General features: G+C 45.3%; 1 protein-coding gene across 1 annotated transcript in view; it reads left to right on the top strand.

Annotated features, from left to right (window-relative positions):
- LOC306938742 (CUB and sushi domain-containing protein 3-like) overlaps positions 1 to 15,137 on the top strand; it is a 575,885-nt gene that overhangs the window by 156,377 nt on the left and 404,371 nt on the right. The window contains exon 3 of the mRNA XM_079523009.1: positions 13,186 to 13,298. Coding sequence (XP_079379135.1) covers positions 13,186 to 13,298 — 113 coding nt within the window. The remainder of the gene's footprint in view (positions 1 to 13,185; positions 13,299 to 15,137) is intronic.

The raw sequence follows: 15,137 nt of genomic DNA, 5'->3' as shown, positions 1-15,137 counted from the left end.
AGACAGAGAGAGGGGGGGGGGGGGGGCATAGAGAGAGAGAGAGAGGGAGAGGGAGAGACAGAGGAGGTGAGTAAATGGCCAGGAAATTGACACAGTTACCCTTTTCCCAACAGAGAGAGAGCGGGAGAGAAAAGAGGTAGTTTGGAGTGTTGTGGTTGTTTAGTTTGTGGGGTCATATGGAGGGTCACAATCCATTCAATAAAACACACGCTGACACGCTAACACACACACACACACACACACACACACACACACACACACACACACACACACACACACACACACACACACACACACACACACACACACACATGCTTGCGTGCGGACACACACGCACACACAGAGTCAATGGTCTCTGGACATGGCTACTTCAGTGGTTAGGGACTGGCAGCTACAAACATAGTGACTATTGCTGGGGGAAGATATACAGTCTTAAAAGTGGCAGAGAGTGAGACTCCCAATGCGAGACAGAATGTTTTACAGCTGTCTTTCATTTGTGATATTGTTGGATATACCTGAGAAGAGAAACACAAGGGACCGTGCAGCACAACGGGACTATCAAGGTTCAAGGTTGAGTACTACGTGGCGACTGTGGCTCAGGAGGTAGAGCAGGTCGTCCAATGATCCATTGGTCGGCGGTTCGAATCCCGGCTCCTCCTGTCTACATGTCGAAGTGTCCTTGGGCAAGACACTGAACCCCAAATTGCTCCCGATGTGCTGGTTGGTACCTTGCATGGCTTCCGCCAGAAATCGGTGTATGGATGGGTGAATGTAATGCACAATCTATGTAAAGTGCCTTGGATAAAGGCGCTATATAAATGCACCATTTACCATTTACTTTATTGTTACATCTTGTGTACATAAGAGTAACACTTATTTTGGTTTGGCTGAATTCCTTCAAACAACGCAAGCAGCATGGATTTACCTTTTCCCTGGTTTTTTTTCCTCGTTCTTCAGGACCTGATGAAATGTAAAATCATATTAATTTTTTTCAACAGACTACAAAACCTAAACTCAGTTTTCCCTCCATTATTTCTCTTATGCTCTCTAATGTTCCATCATTAACTCGCTTTCCCTTCATAGCAGTGATAGTGGTCATGAAAAATCTCTTTCCTCTGTCAGCAATAAAGACACTATCAGAGAGAGAGAGAGAGAGATGAGGTCTCACAATCACATTAGCCAGGCTCTGTGCTGTTTTGGGGAAAATAAAGTGTGTGTGTGTGTGTGTGTGTGTGTGTGTGTGTGTGTGTGTGTGTGTGTGTGTGTGTGTGTGTGTGTGTGTGTGTGTGTGTGTGTGTGTGTGTGTGTGTGTGTGTGTGTGTGTGTGTGTGTGTGTGTGTGTGTGTGTCTATTATGTGAGTCAATAGTGTGTGTGTGTGTGTGTGTGTGTGTGTGTGTGTGTGTGTGTGTGTGTGTGTGTGTGTGTGTGTGTGTGTGTGTGTGTGTGTGTGTGTGTGTGTGTGTGTGTGTGTGTGTGTGTGTGTGTGTGTGTGTGTGTGTGTGTGTGTCCCTCTATTATGTGAGTCAATAGTGTGTGTGTTTGCATTCTAAAAAGAGAAAGCACTCTGCTGATATTAGCTAGTTCTTTATTCAGTTTCTAATGCGATTCCACTTCATGCATGATACACACACAAACACACACACACATACACATACTGTACATACAATTGTGCGCGCGCGCACACACACATGCATGCATGCACGCGCGTACGTACATACATGTGCACATGTGCTCCTCCACACAAACACGCACATACAGACAGGCACAAGTAGATACAGACACACACACACCCTCGCTGGGGAATAGAGCCCCCCCCCCCCCTCTGATCTGTAAGAGAATGTTGGTTTGCCTCATAAATCTCCTCGTCCATAATTCTGGAGATACACCTGACACACAGGAAATCAGCAAGCAGTACGGCTACACACAGGAAATCAGTCTGCGTGCGTGCGTGCGTGCGTGCGTGCGTGCGTGCGTGCGTGCGTGCGTGCGTGCGTGCGTACGTACGGTTGTACACAGAGGCTTTTCTCACAAACGTTTCATACTTATACCTACAAAAGGTAATTGCACTATAATTCATATAATAACCCACATAATCGTGAGCTTGGCTGGTTCAAGAAGGGGGGGACCTGAAGCACGTGCACACATACAGTATATCTGTATCATCAAGACATTACAGTTACATTCACATTATTATTTTAGGCAAGAAGCATATTTCCATTTAAAGGACAACTTTGGTTTTTGTATTTAGTATTTTTCTTTTTACATGATTTCATGGCAATTGTATTTTATTTTATTTACTATAGTCCTACGAGACCCCAGGAAATTACACCTGTCCACAAAAGATCACGAGATCTACTGGCGTGAAGAGGGATACAATAGTATAGGGGGCTGCCATACACTGTGTTGTAGGCTCAACGTGTCACTTTGTCACCTCCCCCTTCACATTCAGTAGATCCCATGATCTTTTGTGGCCAGATGTAATTTCCTGGGGTCTAGTAGGACTATAATAATAATAAAAAAACGCTGTGACATTTTGTTAAAATATACATGTTTAGTCCCATGTTCGAATGCCCCTGCCCTCCTGTCAACAACAGCTAAAATCGCTAAAACGAAAGTAAGCAGCAATTGAAAAAAATAAACAAATGCACTCATCTTTTACTTCCTCTAATAACAACCTCAAATATGAACCATGGTTGAAAAAAAACCAAAGTTGTCCTTTAAACCTTGAAAATGGTGTCAACTGTGGACTCTCTGGTCAGTTGACGTCCACCTCTCGATTGACTCTTTCACTTCCATGGACTACGGTGTCGCAGTTCAAAACGGATCACAGCTGATTCCCGACCAATCAGTATTATGCATGTAACGATTCACTCAACTCACGATACGATTCGTATCACGATATGAGGTTCACGATACGATTTTTCACGATATTAAAAATATATATATTTTAAAGAAAAATTACCGTTTTTTTAATTTTATATAATTTATCTTCCCCCCTGAGATGTTTTATTTAACTACATTGCAAAAGAAGTAGCATTACTTTTGACAGTGCAGAAACATAATTGCCTTCCTTGATGAGCATCAACGACCATCATCACCTGGGCACAGTCACAGACGCACACAGCTCCCCTCTACAGTGCTCTACTACTGAAAGTGACTATCATTTCTCTCCAAAAGCACTTGAATATGATGGAATATGACTAAAGCTCACATTTCACATCACACACTAGCCCCCCTAAAAAAAAAAAGAAAGAAAAATCGATTTTTTTATTTCAATGAATCGATTCGAATCGATTCATATCGTCGGGATTAATATCGATATATATCGATATACGATATATCGTTACATGCCCAATCAGTATGCAACTTGGACGCTGCTAAAGCCCACAGTGCAGCCATCTGCTTTATTAACTATAGATTTACGGCGCCTCTGATGATTAGGCGGAAGCGCTTGAAAATGGTGTCCTTGTACTGTGTTCCTCTGTGTGGACGTACATAAATTGTTAAAGCGTGCGTGCGTGCGTGCGTGCGTGCGTGCGTGCGTGCGTGCGTGCGTGCGTGCGTGCGTGCGTGCGTGCACATGCGTACCTGTTAGCACTAGAGTGACTGAAGCATTACAAATATGATTTAACGGAGCAGGAGGAGATAGAATGCGGCGAACACAGGAAGGGGAGTGTCGAGGGTGTTCTTTACATAGCGGAAACATTTTCCTCCAAAGCTCCTGGCTGCAGCGTGAGCACATTAAAGACATCAACATCCCTCGTTTGGCTCATTCTACATTCACCAGTGATCTTGATTTGGGACGGTACAGTGCCGTATACACAATAAAACCATCAGCGTGAATTTAACTCAAGATGCGTATACATATACTGTACACGAGCAGCTCGTCTACGGAGAGACATAATGTATTCCGAAGCTAAGAAAGATTCCTCCTTTTTGGAGAGTGCTTATTGTTAGTTGAGGCGCACAAAGTGAATGTGAAACTATTGTGATGAAGGCTTGTTAACTATGCGTAGTTTCCGAGTTAGTTCAGGCAGGTATAGGCCATAAAGCACGTGTAAATGGTAAATGGTGTATTTATATAGCTCCTTTATCCAAGGCGCTTTACATAGATTGTGCATTACATTCACCCATTCACACACACATTCATACACCGATTGCGGCGGAAGCCATGCAAGGTACCAGCCAGCACATCGGGAGCAATTTGGGGTTCAGTGTCTTGCCCAAGAACACTTCGACATGTAGCCAAGGAGGAGCCGGGATTCGAACCGCCGACCCATGGATCATTGGACGACCTGCTCTACCTCACAGTCGCCCTGTGTATCACTGGCTTATGTAACTGACAGATTTCCTTTTTTACTTAAGTACAATTTTCCCTTTTTTCAATATAAATGTACAAAGGTATTGGCAGCAACATATACTTACCAAAGTAAGTCACATTTTTCAAAATAAATATATATTTTTTCTTTTTCTGCCATCTACGAATATATTCGGACCCCCTAGGCTAGGGTACGGCAGGTGCCAACTACGGACATGTTCGTAGACAACTAGTATACTCCATTTATGAAAGCGGCGACCGATAATTTATCTTTTAGCATGGCTCCGGTTGCTGTGTGTGTGTGTGTGTGTGTGTGTGTGTGTGTGTGTGTGTGTGTGTGTGTGTGTGTGTGTGTGTGTGTGTGTGTGTGTGTGTGTGTGTGTGTGTGTGTGTGTGTGTGTGTGTGTGTGTGTGTGTGTGTGTGTGTGTGTGTGTGTGTGTGTGACTTGACTGCAGCAGCGTCACCAGAGGGTGCTGAAAGTACCTCTAGTTACACACCCTATGATGAATTCCTGTTCTGTTCTTTGACTATATAGAAGTGTCTATTTGTACGTCTCTAAATGTTTTGATGAATTGAACATGGTGGACGCCTCTTGTAAACAAGTGTAATGCTTAATTGGGTCGTCCACTCACAGTTAACAGTCTTTGTATTGAGTTTGTGCTTGAAATGTACTGTAATTCTGCAAACTGTTAATACATATTTCAATCAATCAATCAATCAAAGTTGTTGTATGGGTGGTCTGTGTAGGTAAGATTCTTTCTTTCTTTCTTTCTTTCTTTCTTTCTTTCTTTCTTTCTTTCTTTCTTTCTTTCTTTCTTTCTATGGCAATAGCACATTGATGTGTCCCTACATTGAACCCCCTGCACCCTTGTAGTGTTTTAGTGCAACACTCTGAGCTCTCATTCAGGGGGATTGAAACCATATAGCTCTCATTCAGGGGAATTGAAACCATATAGCTCTCATTCAGGGGGATTGAAACCATATAGCTCTCATTCAGGGGAATTGAAACCATATAGCTCTCATTCAGGGGGATTGAAACCATATAGCTCTCATTCAGGGGGATTGAAACCATATAGCTCTCATTCAGGGGGATTGAAACCATATAGCTCTCATTCAGGGGGATTGAAACCATATAGCTCTCATTCAGGGGGATTGAAACCATATAGCTCTTATTCAGGGGGATTGAAACCATATAGCTCTTATTCAGGGGGATTGAAACCATATAGCTCTTATTCAGGGGGATTGAAACCATATAGCTCTCATTCAGGGGGATTGAAACCATATAGCTCTTATTCAGGGGGATTGAAACCATATAGCTCTCATTCAGGGGGATTGAAACCATATAGCTCTTATTCAGGGGGATTGAAACCATATAGCTCTTATTCAGGGGGATTGAAACCATATAGCTCTCATTCAGGGGGATTGAAACCATATAGCTCTCATTCAGGGGGATTGAAACCATATAGCTCTTATTCAGGGGGATTGAAACCATATAGCTCTTATTCAGGGGGATTGAAACCATATAGCTCTTATTCAGGGGGATTGAAACCATATAGCTCTTATTCAGGGGGATTGAAACCATATAGCTCTTATTCAGGGGGATTGAAACCATATAGCTCTCATTCAGGGGAATTGAAACCATATAGCTCTTATTCAGGGGGATTGAAACCATATAGCTCTCATTCAGGGGAATTGAAACCATATAGCTCTCATTCAGGGGAATTGAAACCATATAGCTCTTATTCAGGGGGATTGAAACCATATAGCTCTCATTCAGGGGGATTGAAACCATATAGCTCTCATTCAGGGGGATTGAAACCATATAGCTCTCATTCAGGGGAATTGAAACCATATAGCTCTCATTCAGGGGAATAGAAACCATATAGCTCTCATTCAGGGGAATTGAAACCATATAGCTTGCTTTGTCTCAACATAATCAATGGTTGTGCAGTTAAGAAAAAGCAGACCATTTGTCAGATTGACACTTCTCCATTTCTGAGTTCATCCAATGTTTCTTTTTTTTTAATGGAATCACTTGCCCTGTGAATTCACGGAGCATATACTATATATGTACAAAGAACCACATGATGAAACCCTCCGTTCAGAAACGCCACTAACTGGATAGGCGGCCACCGAGTGTGTGCACGTGCTCTAATAACGTGCATCATCTGCCAGTATGAATGATTGCATGCTTTTGATGTGCCTATAAGTAGTTGTTGAAAGGGAGGGAGAATACTTTGTGCTGAGGTGAGGCTTAATGAAGACACTATTATACAGAGAGAGAGAGAGAGAGAGAGAGAGAGAGAGGGGGGGTGACATGAAAGGAAGGGTGAGACAAAAGATGAGATGAGGGGTGGGTGGGTGAAACACTTAAGCAAAGACAGGCAAGACAGAGATGGATGAGGGATAGAGAGGGAAAATAAAAAAAACATGAAAAATGGTGCATTTATATAGCGCTTTTATCCAAAGCTCTTTACATGGATTGCGCATTGCATTCACACATTCACAAACACACACACACACACACACACACACACACACACACACACACACACACACACACACACACACACACACACACACACACACACACACACATACACCAAAGGCGGAGGAAACTATGCAAGGCAACAACCAGCCTGCACATCAGGACAGGAGCAATTAGGGGTTCGACACTCACTCTGGGGGAGCCCGGGATCGAACTGGGAACCTCACGGTTCTCATCCGGTCGTTGTACCGGCCACTCTACCAGATTGACACAGGCGCCCTAGGATGAAGAGTTGTTTGGAGGTCTGCTTAAAAAGAGTACAATGGTGGATTGTTGCTTACCACAGGGGTTCTCAAAGTTTTTGGCCGGGGACCCCCGGAAATGCTTTGGCAATGTCTCGGGATCCCCGCCCCCTCCCGACCCCCAATATAATAACCTTAACCCATTTTGGGCGGGAACCCCTTTTGGTGTTTTAAGCATTGTTATAATTTAGCTATTGAAAAATAGCAGATCTACAAGCTCATAGCGCGCCACCGAGTGGCGCGCTACGAGCTTGTAGGTCTGCTATTTTTGAAAATTCGTGAAAATAAAATTTAAAAATAAATCTTTTTTTTTTTTGAAAATAATTTGGGGACCCCCTAAAATAATTTGGCGACCCCCCGAGGGGTCGCGACCCACGGGTTGAGAACCCCTGGCTTACCACACTGAATGCTGAGAGGAGGATGTTTTTTAAGAGGAACAAGAGGCAGGAATAGGAAGGAGTGTCAAATGAGAAAAGATGAGAGGAGAGGAAGCAGAAGAAAGACTTAGGAGGCAGAAGAAGAATGAGAGGAGCGGCGGGAGGTGGCAGAGCCATGTTGGGAAGATGGAGAGAGCGATAAAACAAAAGACGAGGGGGAGTTTGGAGCTATGGAAACCCCAATAAATAAATACTTCAAATGAAACGCTGAGAAGAGGGTCGAAAGGAAGAAATGAAACATGGGAGGGATGAAAGGAAGGAGAGAGGCGGGGAGGGGGGGTTGTTGGAGGCTCGAGACGATGAATTGGCAAACACATCGGTATCGGCCGACTTTAGTTGTTTTTAGATTAATCGGCATTGGTTAAATTAATCAATCAGACCGATTAATTAATCTGTCCGATTAATCGGTCTGTCTTTACAGATAAACAAGCCCAAAGTAACAGCTTGAACAGATCTACAAGCTCACAATATTAAATATAAAGGTATTTAAGTTAGATCTGACTTGCCTATAAGCCTGCAGTGCAGATACCCTGTTACATGTATTTTTCAGAATGGACAAAATTATTATAATTCAATACAGAATGAGATCATATCGACATCGGTAATATCGGTTATCTGCCATAACAGCAATGAATTATATCGGATATCGATATCGGCCAAAATGTCTCATCGGCACATCCCGACTGGAGACATGCACGGGGAGAGATGAGAGGAAAGGTTGGAAAAGGGCGGAGAACAATTTACAAGATAAAAAGAAAGGAAATATGGCGGAAGGAGAAGGGAGGGGGGGGGGTAAAAAGGGGGAGGTGAAGATGACAGAGAGAACAGACAGAGTAGGGGTAGAGTCTGAGGCGGACGGGATGGGGAGTGGGGAGATGAGAGGAGAGGAGAGGTGAAGATGAGGCGGACGGGATGGGGAGTGGAGAGAGATGAGAGGAGAGGAGAGGTGAAGATGCTAACTGTAGATGAAAGGGAAAAGAAACAGGTATAGCAACGGAGGGAACAAACGAACGAATGCAGGATGGAAGAGAGAGAGAGAGGGTGCAAGCTGGTGGAAATGGAGAGAGATGAAAGGTTGGAAGAGAGGGAGGGGTAGATACGCGAGCCGAAGGGGGTCTTAAGGAGACTCCAATGTTCTTCTTGCTGCAGGAAAGACCAATGGGATGGGTGTTTTTTTCTTCTTTTTTTTTACTGCCTGTGTTGCCCTCACATGAACTAGGAACTCCATTCCCTCCTATTGCAAAGTGTACATACAGACAGACTTCATGTCTGTCTGTCTGTCTGTCTGTCTGTCTGTCTGTCTGTCTGTCTGTCTGTCTGTCGACTGTCGGTGTTAGGTCAGTCGGTCTGTATGGATGTATGAATATACAAATAAATGTCAAAACTCAAAAGTTAAAAGCTAAAATAGCGTGCCGCATTGCGACACGTTGTGAGCTTGTGGATCGGTTTACCTTTGCACGACACAATCAAAGATGAAGTAGGCAGAGTGTTGTCTTTGTTCGTAAATTGGAAATACTCGGGTAAAGTACCTATAAAATACCTCAAAACTATACTTGAGTACAGACAGTACTTATAAGTAAATGTACTTGGTTTACTTTACACAACCAGATGCCGCATATAGCTTTCACACTGAAAAATATGAAGAGACAGAGCAGGCGATAGAGAGAGAAGCTGAGATGAAAGAGAGGATGAGATGAAACACAGACAGACAGAGGGGGGGGGGGAGAGAGAGAGAGAGGGGGGAGGGGGGAGAGAGAGAGAGGGGGGGGAGAGAGAGAGGGGAGAGAGAGAGGGGGGGGAGAGAGAGAGAGAGAGAGAGAGAGAGAGAGAGAGAGAGAGAGAGAGAGAGAGAGAGAGAGAGAGAGAGAGAGAGAGAGAGAGAGAGAGAGAGAGAGAGAGAGAGAGAGAGAGAGAGAGAGAGAGGGGGCAATTAAAGCCGGCAGCCTATAGTGTAGGCCTATCTCTTCACGGTGTGTTTTGTGTGAGCGTCATCATCGTCTCCACTTTGCGCTCAACTGTTCCAGTCTTTAAAATACTCTTGACGTGCATTTCTAGCGGGCCTTTTTTGATGTGTGGGGGAGGTGACAGGAGCAAAATGACACACGCACTGCAGGCACGCGCACACACACGCACACACACATCAGTAGGAGTGTGCTGAACAGAGTGACGGGTAAGTGCCCGAGGGTGAAGGTTGAGGGAGGGGAGGCGGAGTGATAGATAAATGTCATGTGAGGGAGGGTGTAAGTACTGTACTTAGGTACACTTTTGAGGTATTTGTACTCCACTACATTTATTTGAAAACGTTTAGTTACTTTCATTATAGTTATTTTAGAATTGGTCGGCTATTTTCAAAATAAGTTTTATTCATTTGAAAACTTGAAAAGGTTTTTGAGGCCAATACTTTTGTACTTTTACGAATTTCTGACTTTATTGTAGTCAGAAATTGTTTATTGTAGTGTTTCTATATATGGCAGACGATATTGATACTTTTACTTGAGTAAATCAATTGAGTACTTTTTTTCCACCACTGGAGGAAAGTAAGGAAACAGGAGATAGGAAACAAGGAAGGGGGGGGGGGGTTAATGAGGATGAGAAAGAAACAGGTATGTAGCTAGAGGGAGGGAGGAGGGAGGGGGGGGCAGAGCGTGAGAGAGTTTAGGTGAATTTCATGCCAGGAGTAAAAGCGAAGGCAGAGTGGATGGAGGCTAGAGGAGGAGGAGGAGGAGAGATGAAAGAGGAAGCGATGAGGGAGGGAGGGAGGGGGGGGAGGGAGGGAGGGGGATGTATGGGTAGCTGCAGGGAAAGAAGGAGGAGGAGAAAGAAAACACTGTCGCAGCGGAAACAGAGAAGTTTGGCTCCGTTCCAGACCTGATGGAGGAATACAAACCCAAAACAAAACAACATGCCCTCTCCTCTCCTCTCCTCTCCTCTCCTCTCCTCTCCTCTCCTCTCCTCTCTCCTCCTGGCTCTGTTCCAGACCTGATGGAGGAATACAAACCCAAAACAAAACAACATGCCCTCCCCTCTCCTCTCCTCTCCTCTCCTCTCCTCTCCTCTCCTCTCCTCTCCTCTCCTCCTTTGGGAAATCAACGTCAGAAGGAGTGGATCACACGTGACCGACTGGCGTATGTGGAAAAGCCATCTGTAAAAGACTAGAATTTCGCGGGCCTTCGGCCCGCTCATCCCAGAGTTGCGTTGCCCCGCGTTGCGATACAGAAGTCCACAGATACAGAAGTCCACAGTGACACGCGTTTTATGCAGCTGTTTTGTGTTGCAGCGCGTGCGCGCGCGCGCGTGTAGTGTTGTTGTTCTTATCCATATATGCGCCTCGGTTGGTCCCGTTTGTTCCACGCCAGGTGTCGACGCAGTCGTTCGTGCGATTTGCGTGTTTGCATTATTTTAACTGTGTAGGCATACCATATTCTGAATTACCAAAAAGAGGACACATGCGCGCGTGCATGTGGATGTGGATGTGCACATGCGCGTGCACGTCGTGCACGTCGTGCATGTGCCGTGCGTGGGCGGTTGTGTTAAATTGAGATGTCAAAAGAATCTAGAGCCTAACAATAAATGCATCAAATATGCTCTATATTAGTTATGTATTTATTTAAAGCAGTGGCTCTGAAAGGTGTGATCCAGGGACCCTCATGGTTCCTTGAGGGGGTTCCAAATGGACCCATTATAGGTCTGTAACTCTGAGAGTGTAACACATGGACCCAAATGGACCCTTACAGGTCTGTAACTCTGAGAGTGTAAAAATGTAACCAAATGGAGTCTTTTATAACTGTTAACTGTGATACTGTGGAAATGGAATGAAATGGGACTGTTATGGGTCCATTTGGTTTGACTCTCAGAGTTATGGGGGTCCTTGAAATTAAAAAGTTTGAGAACCTGTATGCAATGGCTTATCTGTTGTAAAAAGAGAGACCAGCCTATTCTCCAAACCATCATATCTTATGCTTTGCTAGGTTGTACAAAATAATATTGGGTCATTATAATTTGCAGGACTCACCGCGCGCACAGCTGCCTTGTCTGTGTTGACATGACATGGGCTTGCAGGACAGAACTTGTATTTGTGACAGACACATAGTTCCTTTGCAGACAATACAATGTGCTTCTCATTGGTCAGTCAGAAAGCTGAGAAAACAGCAGGCTACTTTTTCTGCATGTCAATGATGAGATAGTTCTCCGCTGTCTGTCTATCTGCAGACAGCGGAGCAGCCAGCGAGCCTTTCTCTGATCTGCGGTCGGGACCAGTGGTAGTGGTGTGAGCGTGCAGCGCATGCAGAGTTATGAAGAATACACATTCCGGGGTTGGGGCTGAAAGTCCACCTCTCAGTGTTTTTCCACTACGAACCATTGAACGTGCATTGTAATACACATTGGTGTGAATGGTCTGTGAGCGTAGCGATAGACTACAGGCGATACGTGTAAAACCCCGGACATTTGAAGGTATTTATAAAACCACCCGGACTGGCCGGACAGGCCCCCAAAAGAGGACGTATGGTAAACTGTGTATGTAATCGCGGCGCTGTCCATGCAAGTTAGAATGAGTGTGTGTGTGTGTGTGTGTGTGTGTGTGTGTGGCTGGCTGCCCTGTGGTTGGCTGCGTGGGGATCGCCATGTGAGGGGGCTAGCCAATAAGGGCCCTGTGTTGCATGTGGAGAATTGTGTAGGTTAGTGTGTGTGGTGCAGCCGAACGGGGTGGTGAGAACATGAGGGGGATGTAGCACAGCAATCGGTGACCCCTACATTAAGCTGTGTTGCTCCCAAGATGCAGTGCAAATGCGTGTTGTAAGCAACCGTAGCCAATGGGAAAACAGGATGCAGTGTTGCCAGGTCCGCGAATTGTAAGCGAGTTGTAAGTAGCGTGTTGAATGGCATATTTTCTGGGCTTGTTTTCATAGACGTGGCAACAAATTAGGCGGGGGTGTCGGTGCTTGTGGCGTGTTTGTGTTTATTATTGATATTGATGTTGTTTGTGAGTGTGGACGGGAGGCGGCTCTAGTGGCAGTGCAATGACAGTTTTTACGCGGGTGTTGTTAAATGTGGCCGTGCGGCGCGACATGAGGAGATAGCCGTGGATCGACGCGGAGGGTAAGGCTGTGTCGTGTTAGTGTGTTGTTGCAGTGTGTGTTGCAGCGTGTTGCAGCGTGTCAGTGACGTAGTAGCTGGTGCCTTTTGTTCCTGTGCGTGCTTTTGGGCACATGTTTTCAATTGTAATATAGGATTACAAAAGACCATTAAAAGGCCATTCAAGACCCGTTTGCCTCCCTGCGTGCAATTTGTACGAACGCGTTCTCGGCTCATTGTAGTCTGGGTAACAAGTGTGCCATCTTGACTGTTGATTTGCTAATTCGCCGATCCACCTTTCTGCATCTAATTGGATAATAACACATTCATTAGGAGTGAGGACCCGAAAGGAGGCACGGAGAACAATTATTGTTCTCTGTGTCTCCTTTTAGGGACTCCTTGCGCTAATGAGGAGCGGTGCGTTATCCTGAGTGTTTAATTTGTATCCGTCTTGTTATAATTGGTTAATGTGTGGGTCTAGACTATTTGTTAATTTATTCACGCGTCCATCTGTTCCTCTCTCTGCTCCTATAGGTTAACTCTGTTCCTCTCTCTGTTTCTATAGGTTAACGGGATTCCAGGTGCCGCCCCCTGTCACCAGTACAGGAAATGTGTTCTCTCTGAGGTTGACCAGCGACTTTGCTGTCTCAGCTCATGGCTTCAAGCTCAACTATGAAGGTACGAGTCTTTGTGTGTGTGCACGCACGCACGCGCGTGCTTGTGTGTGTGTGTGTGCGTCTGCGAGACGGCAAATATTTATACAGTATATACCGTGATGTGCCCGTGTATCTGCATATCGTGTAGGGCTCAACGAATCAAACTTTGGAAGTCATTTGCCCAGCAATGACAGTAGCCGCACACTCTGCATGAGTCTGACATCCTGACTCTGCACTTCTTATTTTTGCTATACTACCGTAGCCTCTCTTGTCAGACAGGTACAGGCATGGTGGCGGTAATTCACCCATCTCCCATTACCGAGACAGACCTGCTTTTAAAACCACCATCTCCCCCGAATGCTATGCCTCCTCACACCTCTGGGAATTCATTTGACCAGCGGAGTGTGACTAAAGGCGTGCGCTCATACTTTGTTGCACGCTGGTGTCGTGTGCTGAAGATAGCATAACTACAAGCTCATGCTTAGCCCTGGGAACAAACGGTTCCCATGTCGTGTGGCCCATAGTTCTGGGGTCTATCCTCTGTTTCCTTGGCGTGAGGCAGCTTGATTTATAATACATATATATATATGTGTAAGCACACCCCCTGGGCATGATGCTAGTATGTTGCAGGGACTTACACTCAATGCTGCCCTTGATGCAGAGTGCCAGTTAGTGAGGCACTGGGTCCTGTTTTTATAGTCTCTGGTATGACTGGGCTGGGATTTGCAACGTCCGCACTCCCAGTCTCAGGGCAGACACTCTAACCACAAGGCCACGGAGCTGGTTGGTGGGACACAAAGTCCAGTATGAACTAAGCATCATACGACAGAATGTGGGGATTCGTTTGACCAGCGGTGCTCTGGCAAAATCACAGCCAATTGTGTTCTTCGGAACGCCTGGCCAAGCCGGATGCGCACCAACTATACCCCTGCACCACCCGTAGTAGTAGTGTTACACATGTCTTTATACATGGTAGCAGTTTTACTGTATACATGTCCCGTGAGAAGAAGTTCAATCAGAACCCAGCTTAGTAAGAGGTTTAAAGTAAAAATATTTAGGACGAACGTCGAGCCGATTCTACTCTATGGCTCCGAGACATGGACACTTTCAAAGAAATTAGAGAAACGGCTGGATGGCACTTACACCCGCTTTCTAATGAGAGCGCAAAATCTCAGCCACCCATCGACTAATCTAATATACGGCAACCTTCCCCGTGTTTCTTCACAAGTCCGATCCAGGAGAACACAGTTTTCTGGCCACTGCTACAGAGCTGACTGAGGTTATATCTTGATGTCATCGCTAGGGACACATGCGTCAGTAAGCAGGAACTGGGGATGGAAATGAAGGACCGGGAAGACCGGGAAGCATTCTGAAATCCATGATCTCGACCGCGGTCGAAAAATGATGATGAAATCAGAACACAGCAGAAGACTCTCTTTGCTGTGCTACAATGTGGCACGACACAATCACGAGAGGAACCGCAGGTTCATTTGGTGCATGTGCTTGGCTGAGGAGCCAATGGGGCGACGCTACCATCGGCAGGCTTATGACTGAACGCCTCAAAGTCAGAATTCCGCCTAGACGGAACGATATCTTAATGTTAAACACAAAAAGATACGGAGAACATTGTACCACAGGAACTCGTATTATGACACTAGGGGAGGCAATCCAATTCCAAACCACTCACTGGTTCCTATATTCAAAATGCATGTAATTAGTTTGGTAACGCTCTGTTGTCACTCTGTTAAGAAGGTTCAATGTGTTAAATGGAAGAGATTCAGATTAGCCTTGTTAGTGAAACTGGTACATGTGAGGTGACAAACAGTAGTACGAGCACCAGCTTGCTAACCAACTCCCAGAT

The sequence above is a fragment of the Electrona antarctica genome, assembly GCF_951216825.1.
Source record: "Electrona antarctica genome assembly, chromosome: 15".
Lineage (NCBI taxonomy): Eukaryota > Metazoa > Chordata > Actinopteri > Myctophiformes > Myctophidae > Electrona > Electrona antarctica.
The sequence above is the reverse complement of the archived record's forward strand: the minus strand, read 5'-3'. Positions and strand labels throughout refer to the sequence as shown.